The 27,878-nt window shown below is 44.7% G+C and overlaps 2 protein-coding genes across 5 annotated transcripts in view; both read right to left on the bottom strand.

Moving 5' to 3' along the window:
• Positions 1 to 32: 32 nt before the first annotated feature.
• On the bottom strand, positions 33 to 11,508 carry tprg1l (tumor protein p63 regulated 1-like). The gene is made up of 6 exons (XM_041846073.2): positions 11,099 to 11,508; positions 10,643 to 10,734; positions 5,536 to 5,586; positions 5,144 to 5,269; positions 2,942 to 3,095; positions 33 to 2,839 (listed from the first exon to the last, which is right to left on the bottom strand). Exons 1-6 carry the CDS (start codon positions 11,324 to 11,326, stop codon positions 2,645 to 2,647), a joined length of 846 nt encoding a protein of 281 aa, XP_041702007.1. The 5' UTR covers positions 11,327 to 11,508; the 3' UTR covers positions 33 to 2,644.
• A 604-nt stretch (positions 11,509 to 12,112) lies between these two features.
• Positions 12,113 to 27,878, bottom strand: part of prdm16 (PR domain containing 16) — a 205,551-nt gene continuing 189,785 nt past the window's right edge. For 3 of the 4 annotated variants that reach the window (XM_041846075.2, XM_041846074.2, XM_041846076.2), the window contains 8 exons: positions 27,616 to 27,703; positions 25,198 to 25,409; positions 24,847 to 24,924; positions 21,413 to 21,582; positions 20,614 to 20,785; positions 17,437 to 17,712; positions 16,479 to 16,662; positions 12,113 to 15,932 (listed from right to left, as the gene is read on the bottom strand). In XM_041846075.2, coding sequence (XP_041702009.2) covers positions 15,798 to 15,932; positions 16,479 to 16,662; positions 17,437 to 17,712; positions 20,614 to 20,785; positions 21,413 to 21,582; positions 24,847 to 24,924; positions 25,198 to 25,409; positions 27,616 to 27,703 — 1,315 coding nt within the window. In that variant the 3' untranslated portion in view covers positions 12,113 to 15,797. The remainder of the gene's footprint in view (positions 15,933 to 16,478; positions 16,663 to 17,436; positions 17,713 to 20,613; positions 20,786 to 21,412; positions 21,583 to 24,846; positions 24,925 to 25,197; positions 25,410 to 27,615; positions 27,704 to 27,878) is intronic. The other variant, XM_041846077.2, reaches the window with a different exon arrangement.

Raw genomic sequence — 27,878 nt, 5'->3', positions numbered from 1 at the left:
TGAACCTGCATTGTAAGAAACAATGCCACAAGACATTTTGATAAGTATTTATTTAATATAGTAAGAGTTATGAGTCAAACTAATCTGCAAATGGGTCGGATATCAGATTTACTTCATACAAAACAATGTAGGCAATTGTCTTACGTTGGTGACCGTGCTACAAATAAAGCATTGACCATAAAGTCAATTTTATTTTAGTGACACTCAAAACACTTAATTTTGAAATCTGCATCAATTCATGAAATGTTATTCTGGAGCATTTTCCAAATTGAACAGAGACTGCATGCAAACCCAACATGCAAGTTACATTTAGACCAGAAAAAAGGTAGTTGGACAGACATATTAGTTCATTGGAGCAGTTAAAGCATGATCATTGAATCACTGTGCAGCGCTGATACATTTACATTTGATGGAGCAGACAAGAGGTTATGAGATTTTGCAGTGCTCGTTTAGGTTGAGACAGATGGGGGGGGTATTTGTGAGGTTTCTCTGGGTGTCAGCACGTGGGAGTATAGGGGAATGAGGAGGTGGATGTTCTCGCCGAGCAAGCACTCAAGCATTCTAATGTTGACATGGAAGTGACAAATCAGAAAAGCAGAGGCCAAGGGGGTAGATAAGTGGTTAAAAACAAGTAGCAAGAGTTGTGGAACAGGGAGGGGAAAGGGAAGACACCTGTAAGATCCATTAAAAGGTGGGGGCAGGGAGGAAAAAAACTATGGCATGGAACTATAATTCACTATAGTCCTTTCCAAATACTTTAAATTAGAACAGAAATGGATTTACCCCTCCACAGTTTTCATTTTAGCCCAGGGTTCTCCAACCCTAATCTAACACACCTGACTATAGTAATTATCTGGTTGATAAACTGAACCAGGTTAGTTACAACTGGGGTTGGAGCAAAATCCTACAGAAGGGTAGCTCTCCAGGAACAGGGTTGGAGAGCCCTGTCTTAGCCTATCTAGTTATTTTAGAAATACCCAAGTTTGGTAGCCTATGCTGTTGCATACACTTTCTGGACATGGGCATGGTTGTTCATGCGGCGGTTACAATGTATCACTGATCAAACGTTCTCAAAAAGGTCCGCGGCAAAACGAGTTTGGTAAGGGGAGACATTTTTACTAATCTAATTGAGGCTGATATTTCAAACGCTGTATCCAATTTCAGAGTTGCTTTTTTCTTTGAGGGCTAATCGGGCACAGGCCACAAATTGGGGACTCTCCCCAGAAATCGGGGACATCTGGTCACCCTACTCTTCGGTTTATATCGGAGTTAATTATATAAAAGACTGACCATGACTACAGCCCTAACTAGTTTTTTACTTGAATAGTTGACTAATACATCATGTAATCTAAGATGGCTACCATTTTCATTTCCACATGGCATTTTTTAAAATTATTTATGGTCAAAACTATGGCCAAGTTATTCAGGCGGTTGGTAATATTGATAAGACTATTTTAGCCTCCTTGCAAGCTTCTGTGTATTCGAATAGTAGATAGTTTGGTGCAACCACAGCCATATGTGTGGAAGGGATTTTTTTCCTTCTAGTCATTTATATACACACCGGTCAACACTAAGAATCAAACAGGTATGAAAACATACCTCAATCCAGGCATAGGCGTTGTGGGATAATTAACAGTAAAACAATATATGACGACAAATCAAGAAGATTGAAATACTGCTAGTTTGGAATTAAACTGCCTTTGTCGTCATCATGCTAAAGTAGCACATAATATTCCACAACACTTCCCCGGCAGCTACTCACCCCAACGTTAGGCATCACATTTTCATGGAACCTAATGCGCTGCTTTTGCATTAACTAGCCTAGCACGAGGACGATAAAGGCAGTGTGTTTTCTAGAAATGGAGACGAGTAGGCCTAATCAATTTAAGAAAATTGGCACGGGGATATTTGTAATTGGGCTTCAATGCTTGCACCAAACATAACGTAAATAAACACTAACAGTCAGAATAACTTGGCCATAGTTTTGACATAACTGGGAAAAGGCGGATTGTAGCACCGGCAGCCGCATTCATTCTCTAATCTTACCACTCTACAATGTCCCAATATGATGGATTTTAAAGCCAATATGGCTGATGCTAAAATCTGCTATTTTGCAAGGCGTCTCAGGTTGAAAATAATGGGTTCACCGTTTGATCAGGCAAAGCGCATTGCGTCGATTTATCTGTAGTAACGCTTAAACCTCAAGTTAAGATCCTAACCATGCCCTTGTACTGCACAAAAGGCCCACGATAATGTTAACTTCCATGGACACTCAGTCGGGTTCACCTAGCAGCATCAGGTCTGAATTACAGTATATTCACAATCGCAAGGTAAACAGTATGCACTGTACCAACAACTAGCGACATTCCCTAATCGCACAAACACACCAAATTCACATAGGTCTCTCCACTCAGGGGTTAAATAATTATGACAAATGGAAAACATACCTCTGCATGAGAGCACTGGGGCAGGAGTGGAGAGAACTCAGGCTGACTGCACACCACGACTGCCCGCCAGTGAGCCATGTCATACTCAAGCTTTGGGTATGACACAGCCACATTGTCGGCATTCCACGAGCATATACACACACAGTTTGACAGCGCTCCCACTGCTGTGGAATAAGAGGGTCACTCAGTGGGAAACATTAGAAGCCAATCTTGCCCCTGGTCATGGAGTAGCCCAGCTTGGCCTCGTTGTTGATGAAGGACATGATTCCCAGGTAGGTCTCGATGAGGAGGGGCCTCTCTAGGATCAGAACTCCGTTGGCCCTGCCCGGAATGGGGAACTCCTTGTGGGCCTTCTTCACTGCCTGAACCAGCTGGGTCCGGAAGATGTCCACCTGACAGAAAAGGAGAGCAGCTCTGTGTTTAATATACCAAGCTCCCATGTTAACATGAATATTACATTTAAATGGGGGGAGGTTGCAACGTAAATGTTTTACCTGGCAGAGAGAGGCCACTTTTTCATCGGCACGGGCCATGGTGTGCTCAGTGAAGGTGACATATGGCATGTCTGTGGACCAGGGATTCCAGCGGTTCACGAAGGAGGGGCGTGGGCGTTTGTCCCACTGAACCCGAATCCCATAGCCCTCCCTCCTGTAGAGACACACACTTAGCACATATTGTAATGCCAGTGTGCTGGGAGTAATCAATTAATAGTGGGTCGTGTTCAGTGGGCACGAGAGGAGAAAAGCTTTAGAAACAGAAGATGTATCCATACTTATCCAATAAGCGTTCCTAATTTTCAATTTCAAAATGTTTTCAGTTTCCATGCCTACTAAACACGTCTGACTGCTGAGAGTATTCGGCCCTGTCCAGAAACAACCTCAAGCCCTCTTACCCCATAGTGACTTGAGTAGACTCAACATACTTGGATATGTACAGTGGGGGAAAAAAAGTATTTAGTCAGCCACCAATTGTGCAAGTTCTCCCACTTAAAAAGATGAGAGGCCTGTAATTTTCATCATAGGTACACGTCAACTATGACAGACAAATTGAGGAGAAAATCACATTGTAGGATATTTAATGAATTTATTTGCAAATTATGGTGGAAAATAAGTATTTGGTCACCTACAAACAAGCAAGATTTCTGGCTCTCACAGACCTGTAACAACTTCTTTAAGAGGCTCCTCTGTCCTCCACTCGTTACCTGTATTAATGGCACCTGCTTGAACTTGTTATCAGTATAAAAGACACCTGTCCACAACCTCAAACAGTCACACTCCAAACTCCACTATGGCCAAGACCAAAGAGCTGTCAAAGGACACCAGAAACAATATTGTAGACTTGCACCAGGCTGGGAAGACTGAATCTGCAATAGGTAAGCAGCTTGGTTTAAAGAAATCAACTGTGGGAGCAATTATTAGGAAATGGAAGACATACAAGACCACTGATAATCTCCCTCGATCTGGGGCTCCACGCAAGATCTCACCCCGTGGGGTCAAAATGATCACAAGAACGGTGAGCAAAAATCCCAGAACCACACGGGGGGGACCTAGTGAATGACCTGCAGAGAGCTGGGACCAAAGTAACAAAGCCTACCATCAGTAACACACTACGCCGCCAGGGACTCAAATCCTGCAGTGCCAGACGTGTCCCCCTGCTTAAGCCAGTACATGTCCAGGCCCGTCTGAAGTTTGCTAGAGTGCATTTGGATGATCCAGAAGAGGATTGGGAGAATGTCATATGGTCAGATGAAACCAAAATATAACTTTTTGGTAAAAACTCAACTTGTCGTGTTTGGAGGACAAAGAATGCTGAGTTGCATCCAAAGAACACCATACCTACTGTGAAGCATGGGGGTGGAAACATCATGCATTGGGGCTGTTTTTCTGCAAAGGGACCAGGACGACTGATCCGTGTAAAGGAAAGAATGAATGGGGCCATGTATCGTGAGATTTTGAGTGAAAACCTCCTTCCATCAGCAAGGGCATTGAAGATGAAACGTGTCTGGGTCTTTCAGCATGACAATGATCCCAACCACACCGCCCGGGCAACGAAGGAGTGGCTTCGTAAGAAGCATTTCAAGGTCCTGGAGTGGCCTAGCCAGTCTCCAGATCTCAACCCCATAGAAAATCTTTGGAGGGAGTTGAAAGTCCGTGTTGATCAGCGACAGCCCCAAAACATCACTGCTCTAGAGGAGATCTGCATGGAGGAATGGGCCAAAATACCAGCAACAGTGTGTGAAAACCTTGTGAAGACTTACAGAAAACTTTTGACCTGTGTCATTGCCAACAAATGGTATATATCAAATTATTGAGAAACTTTTGTTATTGACCAAATACTTATTTTCCACCATAATTTGCAAATAAATTCATTAAAAATCCTACAATGTGATTTTCTGGATTTTTTTTTTTTTTTCATTTTGTCTGTCATAGTTGACGTGTACCTATGATGAAAATTACAGGCCTCTCATCTTTTTAAGTGGGAGAACTTGCACAATTGGTGGCTGACTAAATACTTTTTTCCCCCACTGTATAAGCAATATGGCAACATTTCCACCAAGCCTATCCCAAGTGAATGTTAGCCTTCTACCATATTGCTTATACTGTACATATCCAATTATTTCAGAACAGCGACACAAGTGGCTTTTGTTGTGGGTAAGTACAGTGTCTCTGGACAGGACAATAGCTCGTGGCTCTTACTTGTTGAGGGATTTGGGCGGGAACTCAAACTCGCCCACTGAGATGGTGTCCACGGCATTAAGGGAGATCCTGATGACCTGCTGACACAGCAGGTTGATGAAGTCATACTTGCAAACCAGCAGGGACCTGTTAGAAACCCAAGAGGGACAATATGGCAAATTAAGTAAAGAGTGTGCAAACTTTCATGCAAGTTTGATGTCTTTATCATCACGCATATCATAACCGCATCAAGGCTTTCATTCAACGGGCTAACATGGTCCTGTGGTGCTCAGACAACCTGAGTGTAATGCCAGTCGGCAACATAAGTGTATCAAATTATATGGGAATGGATTCCTCCAATAGGTTCAAATGGATATTCATTCATAACATTTGCCACTAATCATTTGGTTTACCTGTCAGTTATGAGCACCAGTCTCTCCTTCTCGTTGTTCCAGTGGTCAACTCTAAGGGAAACATTATTACATTGAAATTTAGCATTCTCATTTGTAGTGAAATAATGTAGAGATCTATTCATGAAAATATGAAGTCACAATGGTGCCAAGGGGTTGTGTGATTTTTCCTACCAATTGGCATATGCTGGCAGAATATAGTTTTTCATTGAGATTGTATGTCTTAACCGGATAAATAAACATGCCTTTTTAAGCATTACAGGGCATTTAATTGCTCCCAAAATATATTATCCTCGCCTCTCCTTTGCACTAATATAAAGTTTATTTACCACGTCCACAGGAAACAGGTGTAAAACAGTAGTGAAATTCTTACCTTGAGAGCTCTTTCCCAACAATGCAGTGATGATAATAATAATAATAAAAGAACTACGATGTGAGTTAGAAACACGAGAATGCAAGTATATACAGGTCAGTGCCACTAGCTTATTCAATGTGCGGGTTTATACATACATAAAGTGACTGCTAGTAGGATATACAGTGCCTTCAGAATGTATTCACACCCCTTGACTTTTTCCACATTTTGTTGTGTTACAGCCTGAATTTAAAATTGATTACATTTAGATTGTGTCACGCTAGTTAGAATTGCCTTGTGAAACTACATCGGTTTCCACAAGTTAATTGGACTCTGGGGAAGTCGATAAAAGGGCCTCATCGCCAAACCCCTGAAGTATCCCTTTAATAGGTGAATGACATTCTGTCACGCTTGCTAATAGTGACGAGGTCACATTAATAACACTACCATATAACTACCTGCTATGCTGATGAGGTAGTATAAACACTACTGTATGAATACCTGCTATGCCTGTGAGATAGGAAGCGATGTGAAGTATATTGTGCTTACTAGCCATTCAAACCATCCTTATTGATTGAACTTTCTTAAACACCATTGTTTAACATGATTTTGGAATAACTACCTCATCTCTGTACCCCATACATGCTGTACAATTATCTGTAAGGTCCCTCAGTCGAGCAGTGAATTTCTAAACACAGATTCAACCAAAGACCAGGGAGGTTTTCCAATGCCTCGCAAAGGGCACCTATTGGTATATGGGTAAAAAAGTTAAAAAGCAGACACTGAATATACTTTTGAGCATGGTGAAGTTATTAATTACACTTTGGATGGTGAGTCAATACACCAATTCACTACAAAGATACAGGGTCCTTCCGGAGAGAAAGGAAACCGCTCAGGGATTTCACCATGAGGCCAATGGTGACTTTAAAACAGTTAGAGTTTAATGGCTGTGATAGGAGAAAACTGAGGATGGCTCAACAACTCCCCAATACTAACTTCATTGATTTTTATCTATGATGCCTCTGTCTCTAGTGCCCCCTGCTGTCGTAACAATGAAGTACAGACATATACTGAGGTTGGTGGGTGCATAGAAAGACTATCAATTCTATTAGTTCTGGGTGTTCGAGATTATGAGTGGGTGAACCAATAATATGAATGGACATGGTCATCGATCACGTGAAACCATTCATTCCTATGTGAAGACTCGATAGCGCATTGAAGCCAAATGAAGGCGGCTAAACTGATTTCTATGGGTGGGTTAATCTCTCGTGGACAGTGCACGTAATATAACTTCTGACGCAATTGTGCAAGATATTTAGTTCATGGAAACATAACATTGTCTGTGCTATCCGAAAACCTTGGGACGTCCCTACCCCATTGAAGTTTAAATGTAAAATGGTTAAGGTTAGGTAAGGGTTATGGGTTAAGGTACCCCATTCATAGACGCTAACAACCTTTTGCGCCTATTGACGATAGTTTATTCTGAAAGGGGAGTTAAGAGCCCTGACGCTTACGCTAAACGTTAACACGCATTGCTTGCGGTATGGTTTTGGAAACATAAGGAACATCTTTCATATCAACGAGAAATCATTTTCAAAAAACAAAAAGGTAAAATTACTACAGCTTTTTAATAGGATTCCCACACGGCCATAGTTTTGTTACAGTGCTTGTTTACGGAACAGAGTGGACCACCTGTGCTAATTAGCCATCTGTGTCTCCGTACAACTGTGTGTAAACGGAAGACAGACGGCCAAACGTGGTCACTGAAAAATACTGTCAGCTGCAACTGTTAAAACAGTGTATAGTAAGTGTGTATTTTGATGTGATGTGAAAAGTAGAGGGATTTATTTTTTCTAGAACCGTACCGCAACTGAGAATCGATTCACGTTTAGATTGAAGTATTTGGCTGTTTTGGCTTCCAGAGCCAATTCGCCTTTAAAACAGAACATGTATCGTCCTTGGACTATAAGGAGTAACGTTAGGCTCCTTTAGTCCATTATTGGCCTAGGGTTAGGGTAGAGACATCCCAAGTAATCCCGTATAGCACTGACCGTCATAACATGCGCTGTTTGAGCTACTCCAGGAAGTGACGTAGCAGGCTAGCTCAGTGCTGCCCTCTCCTTGAGTAGCTCAAGTTGAAGGCCGACCGGGGTACTGCAGGCTTCCATTAGCAACTCAATTATCTTTTTAACTTCTGTGTGCGATTTAAAAACAATTGGTTCAAGGACATACATTTGGTGTATCAGAAGCAATTATTGGCAACTATAGAATGGTGAGGAGGAACTCCGCGGAGCGTTCATGTCCGGAAGTAATTTAGCCATTCATTGTAGCATTGGCGCTCTGTAGAGTTGCTATTTTCTATGTTATTGTGTCAATTAACTCATGACATTCCTATATTACACATTATACTAATAAAGTCAGATTTAAAATCAACAAATACAATAGCCGTTTAAAAATGGTTAAGGGTACAAAACTATATATATCTGGCTGTGTTGGCAAAATCACTACATATCCCATTGAGGCAAGCAGGGAGAGGCTGGCAGTATTCAGTTCCAAGACAAGTCAGAAACGTCCAGCTAACCCTACGCCAATGGATCTCAAAACTCAACTTGGATCCACATTAGGTAGTTATGATATCCTTCGCCACTGCCGTCTTAACAACAGGACAACTCGAACCAGTCATGACTATTCAAAAAAAGAAATCTAGTTTCTTTCCAACAAATGTCTTATACTGAAAAAATATATAAAAATGCAACATGTAAAGTGTTGGTCCCATATTTCATGAGCTGAAATAAGATCCCAGAAATGTTCCATACGCACAAAAAGCTTCTCTTTCAAATGGTGTACACAAATTTGTTTACATCCCTGTTAGTGAGCATTTATCCTTTGCCAAGATAATCCATCCACCTGACAGGTGTGGCATATCAAGAAGCTGATAAAACAGCATGATCATTAAACAGGTGCACCGTGTGCTGGGGACAATAAAAGGCCACTAAAATGTGCAGTTGTCACAACAATGCCACAGATGTCTCAAGTTGAGGGAGCGTGCAATTGGCATGCTCACTGCAGGAATGTCCACCAGAGCTGTTGCCAGATAATTTTATGTTAATTTCTCTACTATAAGCCACCTCATGTTGTTTTAGATAATTTGGCAGTATGTCCAACCGGCCTCACAACCACAGACCACGTGTAACCACGCCAGTCATCCACATCCAGCTTCTTCACCTGCGGGATCGTCAGACCAGCCACCTGATTAAACTGGGTTTGAACAACAGACTTTCTGCACAAACTGTCAAGTCTCTGGGAAGCTCATCTGCGTGCTCGTCGTCTTGACCTGACTGCAGTTCGGCGTCGTAACAGACTTCAGTGGACAAGTGCTCACCTTCGATGGCCACTGGCACACTGGAGAAGTGTGCTCTTCACGGATGGCGTTGTGTGGACGAGCGGTTTTCTGATGTCAACGTTGTGAACAGAGTGCCCCTTGGTGGTAGGGTTATGGTATGGGCAGGCATAAGCTACGGACAACAAACACAATTGCATTTTATCGATGGCAATTTGACTGCAGAGATACCATGAACGAGATCCTGAGGCCCATTGTTGTAACATTCCTCTGCCGCCATCAGCTCATGTTTCAGCATGATAATGCACAGCCCCATGTCGCAAGGATCTGTACACAATTCCTGGAAGCTGAAAATGTCCCAGTTCTTCCACGGCCTACATACTCAGACATGACACCAATTGAGCATGTTTGGGATGCTCTGGATCAACAGCGTGTTCCAGCTCCCGCCAATATCCAATAACTTCGCACAGCCATTGAAGAGTAGTGGGAAAACATTCCACAACCAACAGCCTGATCAACTCTATGCGAAGGAGATGTGTCGCGCTGTATGAGGCAAATGGTGGTCACCCTAAATAGAATGGTTTTCTGATCCACACCCCTACCTTTTTTTTAAGGTGTCTGTGACCAACAGATGCATACCTGTATTTCCAGTCATGCGAAATCCATAGATTAGGGCCTAATTAAATTGATTTCAATTGACTGATTTCCTTATGAACTGTAACTCAGTAAAATCTTTGAAATTGTTGCATGTGTATTTTTGTTCAGTGTAGTTACATGATTGTTTTGAAGTTGAGGGTGCAGTATTTATGGAGTTTGGCAATGAGCACGAAAAATAGCATAGTTCAGCTAGTTTAGCCATGGAAAACAAGCTTAGGACAGGATCTAGCTGCTGGACGCACATGCGCACTAGGCTAATTCAGGACACAGATTGTAGTTTTTATTCAATTAAACAATTCAGAGAGAAACAAATACTTAAAACAACAAATATTTAAGAAGAGCGAATTGATATATACAATCCCTAAATCTGCTGCAACTGTCTAGACTAAAACAAAGCTTAAAATGAAGTTTGAGTGAACCTGAATCCAGAAAAGGAATGGTGAAGTCGCTTCCGGACACCGTAGACTCACCACTAATTGGGGGATCCTGTTTTCCGCTAACAATGTCTGAAGTACCGTGGTCAGCCTTCAACTTCCGTGGCTTGAATGAGAGGGGGCAGTTGTTCTCCACTGGAGTGAACCATTGAAAACACTCAAGACATCATCAAGCTTTGAATATTTCAATCACCTGTAGTGCTAGGGCAAAAACCAAAACGTGCTCCCAGGGGGGGCCCCAGAACAGTTTGGGAAACCTTGAACTACTGTACTGCCAATGTAACTTTACTGGCCTATGTGATGTGAATTGCTGATAAAATGACTCACTCTGCAAGCAGCCACACACTCAGCACTTCTCCATCTTCTGAAGGCAGGGCCACTGTTCTGATGTCATTCACTGCTTGTTCAATGGTACCTGGCTGCAATGAGGAGGCCACAGTTAATTGATTTCATCATTATAATAATCGAACAAATTGTTCCATATATCATAGCTGAATCAATTGCAGTTGTCTGAATAAATGGTTGCGTTTAACAGAACTGTTTGTTTCACAATCTAAGAAATAGATGCTAGTTTGTAACGACATGTTGCATGGGTGCTCACTGCCACAAATACGCATCTTCAATCAGAGCGAGCCAAGCTGCAGTCAATCAGCAATGGCAAACTCGCGCTGGTTGCAGCGTGAGCGTTTGACAACTGTGTTTCCAAGCTAGCCTATTAGCTTGCTAACTAGCTAATATCCGACGTTGTTTAGATAATAAAGAGGAATTATTAGCCAGACTTACCCTGAAGACGAAATAATCCTTCACTTTCGCTTGCATTGTTGGGTTGTGGACATGAAACGGCGTCAATGTTTGTAAGGGGGAGCAACATGCTACAGAAGAACTATACCCAAGGCTCCCTCCGGCCCCCGGCGGCGTGAAGGCAACCTCGACTCCATCCTCAGCCTCCGCCGGATGAAGGACCGCAGCCCCCGGACTCATTGGCTCAACAGTGTCGTTTAGCTGAAGCATAGTGCAAACTGAGTTATAAGAAAAAGCACAAAATAGACTTCAACCTATCCACTCGAGAATAAAGATTCAGCAAACGGTGGATTGTTTTGAATTGGTCATTGCGCACAATATTATGATCAGAGAGGATAGTGTTTACAAGGAAGTACCCCTGCCTCACTTCCCCCCATAGATTTCCTTTTTTTTTCACCTCTTAAAGGGGAAATATGCGGTTCAAACAAGTGTTAACCCCCGCCACTGTTGGGCTATAATCATTAGTCCGAACAGCTAAAACAAGAGTTTCTATTGGACAAATTCAGCTAGGTTCCTCCCTGTTTCGTTCCGTTTGCTTCCGTTTAAGAAACGTTTTGCAACAGAATCGGTGTAATTAATGAATAGCATACTCCCCTGAGGAATGGGGTTGGAGAAATGTTGCCTAACCACTCTCATATTTATAGAAGGAACTATGCAAGAACTGACCATCCATGAGTAAAAAAAAAAAAAAAAAGCATATTTTGGGTTCTGGTGGTGTAGGACAGGTGAACTAAACTCATTAAGCATTTATAGGTGAGACTCTTTAAGAGGCAATGGGTATATATCATTAAGTTAAAAGGATGTACCAATCACAGATTACCCCTTTAAAGTGGTCGCATGCATGATTTGATCATCATGGCAAGTGGGTGGGGTAGGCCTATTTACATAATCTAAATAGCTCACTATCTGTCAATTGCTTTCTATGCCATAAAAAAATTAGGCGAGAGAGAGAGAGTTATCTGTAGGCTACATGACAAATACAAGGGACATTTCATATAAAAAGCACACAGGTTTTTATTGCATATCAATTTCATGTATAAATTCTTCATAGCATTGGAAAGATTACATTTGGTATACATTTCTATTCTACAGAATTAACATCAGAATCATATCAATTCCATGAAATTTCTCTGAAGTACATCTTCAATAATCACAAGCATCAAAAAAACTTCAATTTCAGAATTGTTCAATATTATTCTACAATCCTTTCATTTTTTTCATTACATCTTTCTCCCACAAGCTTTTTTGTATTCATTTAAGAACCACCTGCCCAATACATTTGTAAGGACTTGAAGTCAAACCTACTAACCTAACCACATGTACAATAAGTGCATCTACGGATTCATTATTTTTTATTTCATTTTTTAATTTAAGATACACATTTCACAAATGGACATCATTATGACTGCCAAACACGTCATGCACAATAGCTTTTTAATAAACATAACAGAGGTGATACAACTCGGATTCAAATGAAACGAGCACCATCCATTTAAACCCATATTTTTTCATTGAATTTTTCAGACATATGCAACATTGTTTTTTAAAATACTATACAGTTAAAAAGAAACATTTTTTTTGTACTTTTTTAAAAACGTTTTCCTGTAACAGTGGGGAAAGAACAGCAACCGTATTCTGAAGTTATCAGTTTGTGACCATTTGCCAGATCCTTTCAAAAGCTGGCAATGTGATCTTTGACTTCAATGTGCGTCCATAATTCTACAACCGACAGCGCGCACTTATTACAGTAGTACATGACATGAATTACTCCATATATAGTATACCTAAATATTTAGTAACCCCAGTCTCTGCATTTAATAGTAATGTATTGCAAAACAATGTGTTAACCGTGGATCCACATTTAGTATAGCAAGACAGAGACCTCTGTCATCATTATCATCAGACATGAAATGATGCAGCAAAACTAGTATCACCCTGCCACCTGCTGACAAAAAATAAAATTACAGTGCTTCAGTTACTGATTATTTTCCAAGGTCATCATCATTTTAAGTGAGGGTTGATCATCCACTCCAAGTGAGGCCAATCAGGTTTACTCTTAGTAACTCTTTAGTGACAGAGACCCATGCCTGCCCAGTTTATTGTTTTGGACCCATGCATTTAAGTGCTGGTCTGAACCTATCCCGCCCAGTCCTGAAAGTCTTAATTCACATGTCCAGCGTGAAAGCAACCTTTGCAATTTACGGCGTACAACCCTTTAACTTAGAGTGACATGAAATAAAAAAAACAGCATATTATTAAGTGCCATCTCTACCTTTGTCTACTGTGTGGAATGAAATCCCCTAAATGAGAAGATAAATGGGAAGAAGGAAATTGACAAGGGAATTATCAAAAAGAGTGTGTTTGCAAATATGAATACAAAGTGAATAGAAGTCTTTGAAACTTAAAATCCTACGCATGTCATATTTCTCTCCAAACCAGAAGCATTTTCTGGTTTGATTTCTTTCCTAGTTTGTTGGTTTGATTTTGTAATTATTTTGCTGGTCTCACAGTACAGTAAATGTGTTCTGCAAGGTGTTAAAACCCTTTACAGACAATCAAACCCATGTCAGACACAGCTGGAGTAACGGGTGAACCATCAAGCTATGACCTGTGGTTCTATGCCTCCAAGGAAGAAACTCTTCTCACGATTAAAAACCTCTCGGCTGTCGAAACCCTCGTGTTAACACTAGTTACAGAACCATTTGACCCCGAGAGTAATGCTACTTCTGCTAACAAGTGGAAAGATGATAGAATGGTACACTGTAGTTGGACACTATCTGAAAAACAATGTTGATTTTATCTACGACTGGGCATTCTGAGACATTTTCTTTCTAAAACCACATGGTCACATTTAAAAATAATAATTCCTACAAAATGAAACCCTCAAAGCAGAATCTGAGCACTAATAAACTGATTGAGTTAATATGTTGATCGGATTTGTTATAGAGTAAAATGTATTTGCTTATACTTAGGATCAATGATAAGCTATCAATTCAATGCCCTGGCATCCAAATCACCTGACATTCATAGTGAAAGCTGCCATTTTATAAAATGGCCACCGTAAGACTTCAACCGCCTTGAACACAAAACACTCAGCATACTAGTTGAAATGGTTCAACTGAAGCGAGACAAACCAAACCTCACGCTAGACACAACATTGCAAAACATGATCTAAACCATCTAGAACTACCATGTCACTATAAATAAAAACAGCTGATTTTCATGCTTTCTTTCCAATTTGGCACACTGGTCTTTACAGAAAAACACATTGAAACCCAGATTCAAAATCTCGGTCGTGTTTCGATTCAACTTCATTCCTTCAGCAACACTTAAAAGAGGGATAAAACAAATTACTTTTTTTTCATTTTCATTTGTCACTTGTCTCCAATCGTGACATTTTTTTTTAACCTAAATAAATAGAATACACACACTCTTTAAATCAAATATATAAGGTAAAAACAACAACTATGACAGCAATTAAAACCCCTCGAAAAAGAAATGATTGTCAGAGAACAAAACATTTTCTATGGGTTATTTGGCACATACCACTCTTGCTATGAACATCCAGGTTATTTTGTACATCATACAACAATACCATACAATTTTGGTCCTTCACTAAATAATTATATTAACATTTGAGCACGGAGGTGCCTAAAATGAGACAATACTGTTTATCAAAGAGCAAAACACAAAATGGAATCAAGTTAACAAATGAGCAAAAAACGGAAAAATAGGCTTTCCCTATTCTAACCAATGGACATCGATTTAACCTCTTGTTCACCGGATAACTTTTGATGTCGAGACTTTGTCCTCTGCAATGCGCATTATATGTTTGGGGTGGGTCATTCTCCATGACATCATTGCCATTCGAGCTTGATGCATCATCCTACTGTACTTTCTTTATAAACAAAAGCCAGAGTGCCGTTTCCTGCTCTAACATTTATCATTGTGCTATTATTGATTTGAAACAAGAATGAAGAGAGTGAAGGCATTGGATATGATGAGGAGGGGGGGCGTGGTCCATCGGCTAAAGAGCTAGTACATCCCCACTATGTGTTGCTACTGTTGCTCCTCCCACCGAGTGAAACAGTGCCCCGCTATGGACATGCAGTGCATATGTTCCAGACGGACTGTTTCTGTATCTTTTGCTATTGAGACATTGTGTTAGACTGTGTAGAATAGATGGATGTTTTGCTCTCCTAGTGATGTGTTGACATACTCAAACATGACTGTCTCTGAGAGTCCAACCAAAGGGGTTCGCTGGGGCGGAGTGGGCGGGTCTTGTAGAATGACTGGGGTTTGGGGTGGTCCGTCCTGGGATGTCCTTCACTCCTCTACAGGGGGCGAAGCAGTGCTAACTCCATCTCTGCCTGCGAGTGTCTGTTTGTCTGAGGGGCCCCTCGTACACACACGCACTAACGTGGGCATGCACGAATCAATGCACATAAGCGCGCACGCACACAAAAACACACACACCCAAACACACACAGAGAAGGGCAGGAGCCAGGAGTCCTCTCTCTTCTCAGGCCGGGGGTGTGTGAAGTTGAGTTCTCCTCCGTAGTAGCCTCCGACTTTCTGCCGCTTTCTCTCTCTCTCTCTCTCTCTCTCTCTCTCTCTCTCTCTCTCTGTCACTTTTCTTATTTTTATTGTGATACTATACTGCCTCCCTCCTCTCTCTCTCCTAGATGTGGTTGAGTGGGTGAAAGCTGCTCGTCTCGGACGGGCCTCCTCCCATGCTCAGCCAGGCATCCAGTGAGTTCTGGGAGGACGCGTGCAAAGGGTTGTTCTCCGACAGAGACAGCATCATTGCATAAGCCTGGAGGAGACAGAGAAATTACAAACAAAATCAACAACCATTGGTCAGAAACCATTTTGTGAGTCTCCGCGTTGTAAGCCAATCGAACACGACTGTTATTATTGTCGATAAAACCCCAAGAGATGTTCCATCTCGGATTAGGAGTGTCGTTTCAACCATTGCAACATGTCAGGCATGCAAGAGGTCAAAGGTGAGTGAGCAGTGTGACGCTGCTGATTGGACAGTAGTTAGATGAGAGGTTTAGAGAAGGAGAGCGTTAATAGCTCAGTTAGTAGGTAAGTTAAGCGAAAGGAGAGCATGTCAACGAGAAGAACACTGGTCTTTTATTCACTGACTTTCATCCCGACACCCCATACAGCAACACTGAACAACATTGGCCTCGTGGTCATGCGTTTTCCTGGTTGTATTTCCCTTATCATCGAACTCAATCGAACTCAAGTTTTTGGACCGACGTCCAAAATGATTTACCACTTTCTGCCTCCATCCCTCTCTCTCTTTCTCTCTTTCTCTCTCTCCCTCACTCTATTCCTACGGGAATCCACCTACCTGGGTTTTAGCCTGCCTGTACAGAGTCTCTTTCAGGGCCTCAGACTCGAGCGAGGCGGTGTTAAAAATGTCTTTAACATCAAAGGGGGGCTCCTCGCTGCTGCTGGCCTTATGCAGCTCCAGGCCCTTGGGGAAGCTGGGCAGGGACTCCAGGTCTAACAGCCCACCGTCCTCCTCTATACACCTGCAGCAGCACCAGGGAAGGGGAGGGGAGGGGAAAAGGAATGGGAGTGGGAATGAGGGAAAGAGGAAGGAGAGGTTGTGGAGGAGGAAGGGAAAGGAGCATGGAGGGAGGGGGGTTAACCTCAGTTAGCCCAACTAATACTTTCTTGTAACTCGATGGATGGACTTTTGATGGCGCATGCATGGGGGGCAGATGGACGGACGGAGACGGACGGACGGGATAGGTGCTATGGAGGACAGAGAGAGAGGGCCACGGACGGACATACACACACTTGTCATCTGACAACAGATTTCGCCACTAACACTGAAACTCCACCTGAGACCCTGCATGCCTCTCTTTGAATGAATGGACATGACAGTTTTCTGGACCGGTTTAGTGCACTGAAAGGGAAAGCCGGCGCTAAAAGGCTGAACCATTTGGAGCTACTGTGCTCGGTGTGGAGAGAAAAGGTGAAGTACTGACACTGACAGGCACAGACAGGTGGACATGGAATGGAACTGTGAGAGTTCTATCTGCATCCCAACACTCTTTATCACCATCTAGTTCTCGTTGACCTCATTGCACTGCCATTACAGGGAGGGCAGATCATGCATTGCAGGTCATACAATATTACATTTTATTAGTTTTGTTAGTTGGAATGGGAGGAGACAGAGGTGGCTGTTGTGATTGGGTGGGTATGTTTGTGGAGGTGTTGTGTGGTGTGCTGTACGTGACTGTATGAATTTGTCTGTAGTTGTGTCTAACTATGTTTGTATTCTACCAGACAGGACATACCTGCGGGTGTGTTCGTAGCTCATAGCCAGCGGTGTGGCCTCCTCATCTTCCTCCGCCTCCTCCTCTTCTTCGTCCTCGTACGCCTCCTGCGTAACCATGGTGACCGGGGAGGGGGACTCAGGCGCCTCGTCCTGAGACTTCTCTGTCAGGCTGCCTTCCTCCTCCTCTTCGTCGTCTCCCTCCGCCTCCTCCTCCTCTTCCTCCAGCCCCCGGGCTTCCATCTTGGAGTTGGACAGACTGTGGCTGGATGGACGCTCCTCTTCCGCAAGCTCTGACCTGCAACAACGGGAACCTTACGGTCAGTGGCTGTACATTATATTCATTTAGCGCTTTATTTCTAGTTTAAAAAAATTTGGTTCCATTCATTTAAATTAAATAAACTCTATTATATTCTTAAAATGTCTTCATTGACCCCCAGTGGGTTTAATAGGTGGAACTACATCATTAGATGCATCCAAATAATCTAATGCCATCCATTTTCTCTCCTCCTCTCCTCACATTCACTGGTTAGCTCACTATTCCCACCCATTCTGCTTTGGCTAGATGAGCGGAGATGAGGGAGAGAAGACAGGAGGAGAGGATGGCCCTCTTACCTCCATATTAGGACTTTGATTGGTCTTTCTAGGCCCACTGCCCTAGCTGCATCAGTGGGCCATGGCCAGGCATCCCTTTTGTCTGTCTGTCTGTCTGCCTGCCTGTCTGTTCCCCTGTCTGTCTGTCTGTCTGTCTGTCAATAGGCAATGAGTCATACTTTGCACAGCTATAACTAAGCTGCCAGGAGCTCAGTTGACAGCGAACAGAGCCCCATTCCCACTATCCAAGCAAACACACATGCGTGTGGGCAATTGGCAAGACCCGTTTCAAAGGGGAAACGGAGCCGATTGATTAATTGGCTAATTCCTGAGAACCAGTATATAGGCAAGACGGCCCTGCTCAAACGGTTCAGTCGGGCCCCGATTCTGGATGCTGTGTGTGTGTGTGTGTGTTTGTGTAGGAGTGTGTGTGTACAAGCATGAGTGCGTGCGAGTGTGTGTGTTGGGGTGCGATGGCTGCTCAGCACAGCAGCCATTGCGACCTGCCGCCTTTACATTTTCCAGCCCCCCCGGTCTCCGCCGCTTCATGCCTCATGATGTCATTTCCTCAGGGGGAGCGCGTTTACCCTACGAGAAGCCAGACAGACTGACATTTATCAAACCAGACGGGATACCTTAGGGGAGCGAAAGGGACAGAGGGGTGCGTGGGGGGCATTGGGTCTCACACAGTGGGTGGGAGGTACATTAGGGAGGGGGGGTTTGTTCTCCTCTTTCAATCTAGATTAAATATTGTATAATCAAATTGGTGGGGGCTGTGTGTGCGCGGGGGGTGGGGGGGGGGGGGGGCTCTGATGCTGGGCCCTGCGTTTTGTCACTTAGTCTAAACACGTCAGCCGTGTGTTTGTGTTAGCGACCTGGGAGGTGGAGGTGGGGACGGAGCTCCATCAGTTGTATCTTGCAGATAAATGCCTCAACCGGAGTCTCCCTGAGGACCCGCAGTACCAGCCTACCCCCTCCACATCAGGCCACCAACCCACAACTTTTGAGCACAAGAAATGCCCAGTCCAGCTCTATCCCCCCATTCACACTGTCCACTGTCCCCGCCCCTCCACACACTGTGTAGTGCCCCATACACCTCTCCTTACCTCACAGGCTAGACAGTGTCCAGAAGAGAGGGAAAAATACATTAGAGCGAGACAAGTGACTAGACTGATTTGACTTTGTTTACAAACACTTTGTGAAGAGGAGGCGCATGAGCGCACAGATAGGGATACACACAGCTGTATGTCTGTGTTCAATGACGGGGGGTTGGGGCGTCAGTCAAAGTGTGTGTGGTGTGTGTGTGTGCGTGTGAGCATTTGTGTGTCTGGGACGGACAGAAAGCAGAGCACTTATTTTGAATTACAGATATTAAAATGCCAGGCTTGCTTGTTCTGGACGGTTCTGCACTATTGATCCCAGATGGCAGAGGGGCTAAATTACCCCTGAGCTCTGTTGACTTTTATGTCTCCTGTCTACTGACCAGGGAGGAGAGAGGGAGGGAGGGAGGGAGGGAGGGAAGGAAGGAAGGAGGGAGAAAAAGAGACAGAAAACTAAGTTAGAGAGCGAGAGAGGCAGAGACAGACAGACAGAAAGAGATTGAAAGAGAGAGAAAGACAGGGAGAAAGACTGAAAGAGAGAAATAGAAAAACAATCAGCCCTCGTTTACTGGCACGAAGACGGCAGAGCGAAATCAAGGAGGAACCATTACGTGTCATCAAAAGAATCCAACATGTCTGCCTAGGGCTTATTGAAGAAGACGGCTCGCATATTTCCCCCGACACGTCTGTCAGAGCTAGTAGATGTTCCCGACATCGCCCACCACTGTCTTAGAACCTGGTTGTATTCATTATGAACCAAATGTAAGAAAACAGACTGAAACTGCCTGCCTGAAAAATAAACGCTTGTTTTAATTTTCAGTTGCAAAACATTTTACTAAGGTGTGCACTAATGAACATGACCCTGCTGCTGGCGCTACCTGAAATTGCAGGGCCATAGACAAGACAAGAGAAGAGAAGGCCAGAAGCTCTGGTAAATGTTCTTTCAGTTGGGGAGAAATGAGTCGTTGAGAACTGTCAGAGCAGAGTTGGGGGCACTTATGGGGCTGTACTGTACTGTGTCTACTATCCACCTAAAGCCTGTTGGAGTAACATTCAACCACTAGAGAGCAGAGTATGTACGGTTTCACCATAGAGACACATTTGACAGGGGAGTCGAGTCAGTGTTAGGAAGGCTGAGAGAGTGAGATCAACTACAGTATACTCCTGACTAGCCAATCCAAAATGGACACCTAAAAAAACGACACCTTTATAAAAACTATACATGTCTGTAAGTTAAAGGTCCTTGTTTAAGTATTTGTGTGTGTGTGGTATGTAAACAGAGGTAATTTGCTTAACCATGCTCGTGTGATGATGAGTATCCTTGCCTGAGACCTGAAGACTTGTGTTGGCTAACCCGAGCTAATGCCTTGGCTTTAGCTTACCGGGCTCACACAGTCTTGTGGCACGCAGGAGACTAGGATTCAAAACCCATTATGATTAGTGTTTGTAGAGAATATGATGTGTGGTCTGTTCTGTGCTTGCGTGTCCGTGTGTGTTCCCCCTACCTCTTGTCTGTTGAGCTGGATGCCTGGTTCAGCTCGCTGTTGGAAATGAAGTTGCGGATTTCTGAGAAGTACGAGTCCTCCTTCTCATCTAAAAGTGCATGATTGTCTGGCTCGGAGTTGGGAGAAGAAATGTTGTTTCCTAGGTTGGAGAGGATCCCAGAGTGTTGACTCACTGTTAGCAGGACACACGCACACACACACACACACACACACACACACACACACACACACACACACACACACACACACACACACACACACACCATTAGTCACGGCATATAAAGCTATAATCAACAGCTGGAATAGGGGACTACACTGTACATTTCAATGAGATACTAAGCTATACACCAGGGTTCTTCAATTCCGGTCCTGGAGGGCCGAAACACCTCTGTTTTTCATCCTCTCCTTCTAATCAGGGGCTAATTCAGACCTGGGACACCAGGTGAGTGCAATTAACTACCAGGTAGAAATAAAAAACAGAATTGTTTCGGCCCTCCAGGACCGGAATTGAAGAACCCTGCTATACACTATGCATGTCATAGTTATTATGTACACCACCAGGGATGAATAAAATTGGTAAATAAATGCTGAACCCGGAAAGAGATGACAGGCAGTGAGTAACAACTATGAATGTTAAAGGGATAGTTCAGCCATTTTACATATTTGTTTCCTTACCTTGAAAGCAGTCTACAGACAATGAGTGACTGCAATCAACATTTTGGTACATCTAACACCCACACAAATATCAAAACATGTAAAATCGCTGAACTGGGGGTTAATTAGGTGAACGGGGACCCACCGGGGATGTTCTCGTGTTCGTGCTTCTTGAGGTGGCGGTCCAGGTTGGTCTGCTGGCCGAAGCAGCGGTTGCACAGGTGACACTTGAAGGGCTTCTCCTTGTTGTGGATGTTACGCACATGCCGCTGGAGGTTGGAGGAGATGCTGAACGAGCGGTCACAGTATTTACACCTGGGGATGGAAGGAGGGGAAAGTTAGATTTCTTAAGTTTTCTATATATTTTTACAGGTAATGTAAAGATGGTAGGTTGTATTGCCAATAACGCTCATTGCATTAAATCTAACTGAGTTGAAAGACAAAGGGAGAAAGAGATAGAAGCAGGGGAGGAGAGGGATGCAGAGAGAGAGAGAGTAGGCTAGACTGGTAGAGTGGCAAAGACAGGCAGGGAAGAGGGTGCTCGGGATGCCGAGAAAGAGCGAGAGAAAGAAAGAGTGAGCGAAAGAGTGGTAGAGAGAGGTGGTCTAAATGAGTGGCCTGTTCCACTGTGTAAACAACAGTAATGACCCAGAATGCCTCAGTCTAAACACTGTGGGCAACATGACTGTTAATCTACTATGGGCCTTTCTACATGGACACATTTGTCACTGCAGCACTGACACAGGCGCACACAAACACACACACATATTGACACACACACACACACATGCAGGGTTTGCCCCTGGCCTGCATGGTGGGAGAGTATGGAGGTGTGTTGTGCGTCCGTCCATCAATTCCTCAAGCGTACGCAACTAATGTGATGAATAGGCGACCGCATCAGTGGTTAGAACATAAATTAGAGAAGCAAAACGAGGGTTTTCACTCTGTCACTACCTCATAGTCACAAAAGGACACACTAACAGACTATGGGTCAATTAAAACGACAATAACGCCACCATGTGGTGGAGAAACATTGATGCGTCACCCAGTGGGATTGGTAGTACAATATTTGGCAACCCTGATGCATCACAACCCAGCTCAACATCCACTCTGACTGTGGATCACTCTCACTCGCACTCTGAAATCTGGCAACCGGGGGTAAACACTGGCAACCCGAGAAACAAACAAGCAGGTAGGAACGTGGTCCTGATTTGAGGGAGGATTTCGGGAAAATCTTTCAGCGATACATCTGGGGTCACACACACACACACGGCTGTACATCTATTTAACCTGGCCATAAATAAACAGTGGCCAGGCCTTGTCAAAGCCCCCTAGCCCACTGACACTGGCTCTTTGTTGTGTGTGTGCATGCGTCAGGGCCTGCAGACCTGCTACAAGGTGACCTCCGCTAACCCCAACAAACACGGCACACACACGCATGCACAGACACACACACACACACACACACCAACGTCAGACAGAAAGCCCCTGCTGCTGCAAGGCTGACATTCAGGGCTAATTGCTTTGGGAAAAGTTGCCGGTGATCAAGCTTTGGAATCAAGATGCAGGGCTCTTTTCATGTTCTGCCGTGTGTTTGTGTATGTGTGTGTGTTTGTGTGTGCGTGTGATTGTGTGTGTGTGTGCACCCGTGCGCTACGTGCGTACATGCGTGTTCTCAAGCTCGCTAACATCCAGACTTGGAGCACCACACTTCACAGAGCATGGTCGAGCGCCAACACTAATTCAATTCAGTGTTTTTATTTATTTTTGTCCGAAGGGATGTGAAATTACGACTTTTTTTCTCTCCCCGGCCGTCCAGAACGTTGCGAGGGGGCTGCAGCGTTACCGGCTGAATGGGGTCTTTCAGTGGTCAGGTCTAAAGTGTGGCCAATTTCTGGAGCAGAAAGCAGCCGTCTGATAGGAACTCAGGCAGGCAAATGGCCCTAAGACAATGAAGCATGAAGGCCTTGGCTAGGAGGCCCTGGTCTCTCTCTCTGTCTCTCTCACACACACTCTGTCGCTCTCTCTTTTCCTCTCCTGGTGTCTCTTTCGGTCTCCACTTCTCGCTCTCCCTCTCTCTCTCGGTCACTCTCTCCCTCTCTCTCTCAGTCACTCTCTCCCTCTCTCTCTCTGTCACTCTCTCCGTCACTCTCTCCCTCTCTCTCTCGGTAACTCTCTCCCTCTCTCTCTCTCTCCCTCTCTCTCTCGGTCACTCTCTACCTCTCTCTCTCGGTCACTCTCTCCCTCTCTCTCTCGGTCACTCTCTCCCTCTCCCTCTCGGTCACTCTCTCCCTCTCTCTCTCGGTCACTCTCTCCCTCTCTCTCTCGGTCACTCTCTCCCTCTCTCTCTCGGTCACTCTCTCCCTCTCTCTCTCGGTCTCAGTCTCCCCTTGTCACTTTCTCTCTCTCTCTCCCTGTCCCTCTGTGCTACTTTGGTCTTATATGCCTGAAAAGTGGCAGAGATAATGATGTCTGCTATTTGTTATGGTAAATTGTTTCTAAATGAGCTAATCAGTAGATTGTTTGGACTGGGCCCGGGAACTGGGTCCCCCGAGAAAATCTCTCTCTCTCTCTCCCCCTCTCTCTATTTCTGTAGATTGTGCTCAAAGAGTTGGCACTACAGCTCAACATAGGACAAAGTGCACCACTTTCGGTCTGTGCACTCAGGTTAGCCAAGTTTCAAATACTAGGAGGTCCATTTGAAAATTAGATCGCAGGTCCCTTTCGAAGGTAGAACTGCTTGCTTGGCTATCACTGTCACTCTTGCCATTTACTGTCAATATGTTCTCAAACTGCACACGGTTTGTTGGGCTCCAAGATGGAGATGGCGAGAGATGGAGAAACAGAGACAGAGAGAGAGAGAAGTAGAGAGATCCAGCAGAGAAGAGGAGAGAGAGGGAGAGGGAAGGATAGAAATTCAGCAGGGAGGAGACGGAGAGAGCGAGAGACAAACAGAGAAAAAAGGAGAGAGCGAGAGAGAGAGAGAGAGAGAGAGAGAGAGAGAGAGAGAGAGAGAGAGAGAGAGAGAGAGAGAGGGGGAGCGAGAGAGAGAGAGAGGCTGGGCAGGAGCCAAATGATTGATAACTAACTGGTCTCTATAAACAGAGGCCTGATCTCTCCAGGGCACCATTACAACCCGACATTGTCCAGGACCACCGCTCCCCTGCCCCCTTCCATCCCTCCCTCCCTGTCCTACCCCACTACAACATCTGGGCAGACTGCATCAATCTTCCTTCTCTTTCGTACATTCTCGCGCTTTTCTTGCGCTCTCGCTCTTCTCAAGTGCCAGACGCACCACTCCTCACGTTTCCAGCAGGTCGTATATATGTATATATCACTCTGCGGTGTGTGTGTGCACAGCCGAATCAGCAGATTTGAGTGTGTGTGTGTGTGTGTCCGTCATCAATGCCTATGCCAGGCATGAGTGTGTTTTCGTTGCCAAATGAGGAGGAATAAATCAGGTGGGAAGGATGTGATTTCATCATTGGTTGATCGGGTGGAGTAGGCCTCTGTCAGCGGTATGGAGGGATTGAGAAGAGAAGAGAGGGGGAGAGGAGAGGGAGGACAGGAAAGGCTTACCTGTAGGGCTGCTCTCCTGTGTGTGTCCGTAAGTGCCTGGTAAGATTAGCTGACCTGGGGAAGATCTTCCCACAGTACCTGGGGGGGAGGGGGGGGGGAGAGAGAGAGAGAGAGAGAGAGAGAGAGAGAGAGAGAGAGAGAGAGAGAGAGAGAGAGAGAGAGAGAGAGAGAGAGAGAGAGAGAGAGAGAGAGAGAGAGAGAGAGAGAGAGAGAGAGAGAGAGAGAGAGAGAGAGAGAGAGAGAGAGAGAGAGAGAGAGAGAGAGAGAGAGAGAACATGGTTTAAATAACCTATGTTGTCCCGCACTTCTTACAAAAACATTTACCAAAACAAATCCCTGGCGGATGCCTACCTGCAGGTGTAGCGCTCCTTTCCTTTGCGGAGGATGGCGTCAGAGAGGGAGGGCGGCGGCGAGCGGAAGTTGAAGAGCGGGTGAGCCGAGTGCTGCAGTGAGTTGGGCGGGGCGTCCAGTTTGAGAGCGCCGAAGCTCTCCAGCTTCTCCGTCATGTTCTCCATGGCCGACATCTGAGGTAAAGAAGGTGTACCACGGTAAAGATACTGTAGCTGTAGATAGGGGAAGATTTACAGTCACGTTTTAGTTTTAATTACTGTTCTTCAACAGATTGCACTAGGCCTTGATTAGTTGGTTAAATTGGAAAGTGTTCGCTAGAGGGACGAGCACCTGGTAGCGGGGCCAGAGAAAGAAACATAGAGGTTGGGAGGTCATTCCCCTTCAGTGGAAGGCAGGAGGAAGCTCTATATCAGAGGTCGTTCTCTTGATTGTGCTGACGGGAGTCACCTCCCTGACCTAGCGCACGTTCGCAGACACTCGAGGAGCACCCTGAGCCCCCCCAGCCCAGGCAGACTTTGTTCTCAGCTACCTCCTCCCTCCCCCTCCACCCTCTCGGTGAAGCCATCGCAAGCTCAATAAGCCATTCAATGAGAGCTCTGATGGGAACCATACAATATAGTTTAAAGATACCCGTCACTTATACTGCTTTACCTCGTCTCCTCCCCCAGCCTCGGGACAAAGGGCCAGTCAGTTATGGGCCTGGGGGTTTATTTGCCAATAACAGCTTACATCCTTCCTGGTTTGGGAATACAACAGGGGACACGGAGACAGACACGGCGTCTCAATTTATTTATTCGTAGCGTCTCGCCGTAGGATGATTCTGTCAGCGGAATGAATTATTGAGCGATCCCTTCAATGAGCAATCCCTTCATTGTGGTGTGATAACTGGGTGGATTTGAGGCTAGATTGTTGGGATAACAGAGGGCTTATTGGGCCTCGTATTTGTCTTGGACGTCTTCTGTCCAAGAACCAGGTGAAAGTTGCTTTGACAGACCATTCATGGCCGTTTGTTCGTACGTCTCAAAGGTCTGCCCTTATGTCCTTATGCTAACACCTGTCCTTATGTGCCACCCACACCTGGCATATAGGGGAAAAGGATCCACTGTTGTTGTTGGATGTACATGTAGGGTACAGAGTGTGTGTGTGTGTGTGTATGTGTGTGTGTGTGCACATGCTAACTCAGTGTGTGAGTGCCTCGTTCAACTTCACAATTGATAGAGGACCAAGCAGATTCCCAGGTCAGATAAAACAAGTTCCCAACAACAGCCCCCATTCTCCTGGACACAAACACAGGATGTCCTTGATGGACACACTGCTATTATCTAGGCAGCCAGGGAGAAGAAACTAGCCAGGAGGAAGTTATTAGCTCCCCGTGTGCTCAGAGGCCCAAAGAAACAATGCCACAACTAAGTTTAGCATTAGCAAGAGGCTGAATCGTGGGATAGCTGCATGGGGTGAGATAGGGCTCGATTCAAAAGCTTATTATTCTTATTATTAATACGTATCATTCTTGTTATCGTCGCTGGGAGGTTGTTTGGTAGGTGGGAAGGGTTGGAAGGGTTCGGGGACAAGCCAAACAATGTGGTTTGATTATCAAAGGGGCGACGCGATAGCAGACTTTTTGTCTTCTGTGCAACAAGGTGGGAGGCGGTGGAATTCCGAGGCGCCACATCGTAAACAAAGGAAGAAATCGTACAGAGCCCCTGAGAAATAACAGTGGCGTTTCGGGACCGTTGTGGGAACGTTGCGCAGGACAGAAGGGTTTCAGGAGTGGGTTTGTGGGAATTCTCATAGAGCAACATGTTGGGACAAAATCAGATATCGATTCTAAAAATCTGCCTGACAATTCAACTTGGTGACCTGTTTTCCCAATCTGTCTCTACCCGTCTATTCAATGTCATTGATGAGCACATCTATGTTTAATCAGTCAGATGCAGTCAGTCAGTCAGATGAATATTAAGATTACTTTATTCGTCAATTGTAAGGTCCAACCGAAATCTGACTTCTTCTTTAACCCAACCCCTCCGAAAGACACATAAATATACAGGTTGGAGAGGTTGGAGCAGGATGCTTCAACACTGGACTCCTGTGGAGCAGTTGTTGTGGGGGTTAAGTGTCTTGCTCAAGGGCACAACGGCAGGCAATGGCATCTAGGATTTGATACCAGAAAACCTCCGGTTGCCAGCTCATTTCCCGACAGATTTTTACCGTCAGACCCGGGATTTGAACTGGCAAACCTCCAGTTGCTGGCTCGCCTTTCTAGGCTACCTGCTACCCGTCTGTCTGTCTGCCTTGCAGCAGTGGGGACTTACTGTGTGTGTGTGTGTGTGTGTGTGTGTGTGTGTGTGTGTGTGTGTGTGTGTGTGTGTGTGTGTGTGTGTGTGTGTGTGTGTGTGTGTGTGTGTGTGTTCCGTGTACCTGTGGATGAAAGAGCAGCGGGCTGGGCCTCAGGTACTTCTCCTTCAGAGCTCCCACAGGGTCCAGTAGCTTCCTCTTTTCCACCCTGCTGGACAGCAAGGACAAGGGTTACGTACGAAGGTCAGAGGTCAACTGGAAAGGTTGCACTACTTCACACTATACCTGCCCATATAATGTATTATAATTTCATTTATTATAACTATAATACTTACTAGACACTTTTATCCAAAGGGACTTACACTACAGTGAGTTCATACATTTTC

This window comes from Coregonus clupeaformis, chromosome 24, assembly GCF_020615455.1.
Source record: "Coregonus clupeaformis isolate EN_2021a chromosome 24, ASM2061545v1, whole genome shotgun sequence".
NCBI lineage: Eukaryota > Metazoa > Chordata > Actinopteri > Salmoniformes > Salmonidae > Coregonus > Coregonus clupeaformis.
The sequence above is the reverse complement of the archived record's forward strand: the minus strand, read 5'-3'. Positions and strand labels throughout refer to the sequence as shown.

Excerpts from the sequence above, each read along its gene's own strand:
- tprg1l (XM_041846073.2), bottom strand. The coding sequence starts at position 11,326 with ATGCTTCAGCTAAACGACACTGTTGAGCCAATGAGTCCGGGGGCTGCG. Across the intron at positions 10,735-11,098 it reads AGGATTATTTCGTCTTCAGG|CCAGGTACCATTGAACAAGC; the intron begins GTAAGTCTGGCT and ends TCCTCATTGCAG. Across the intron at positions 3,096-5,143 it reads CCGCCCAAATCCCTCAACAA|GAGGGAGGGCTATGGGATTC; the intron begins GTAAGAGCCACG and ends GTGTCTCTACAG.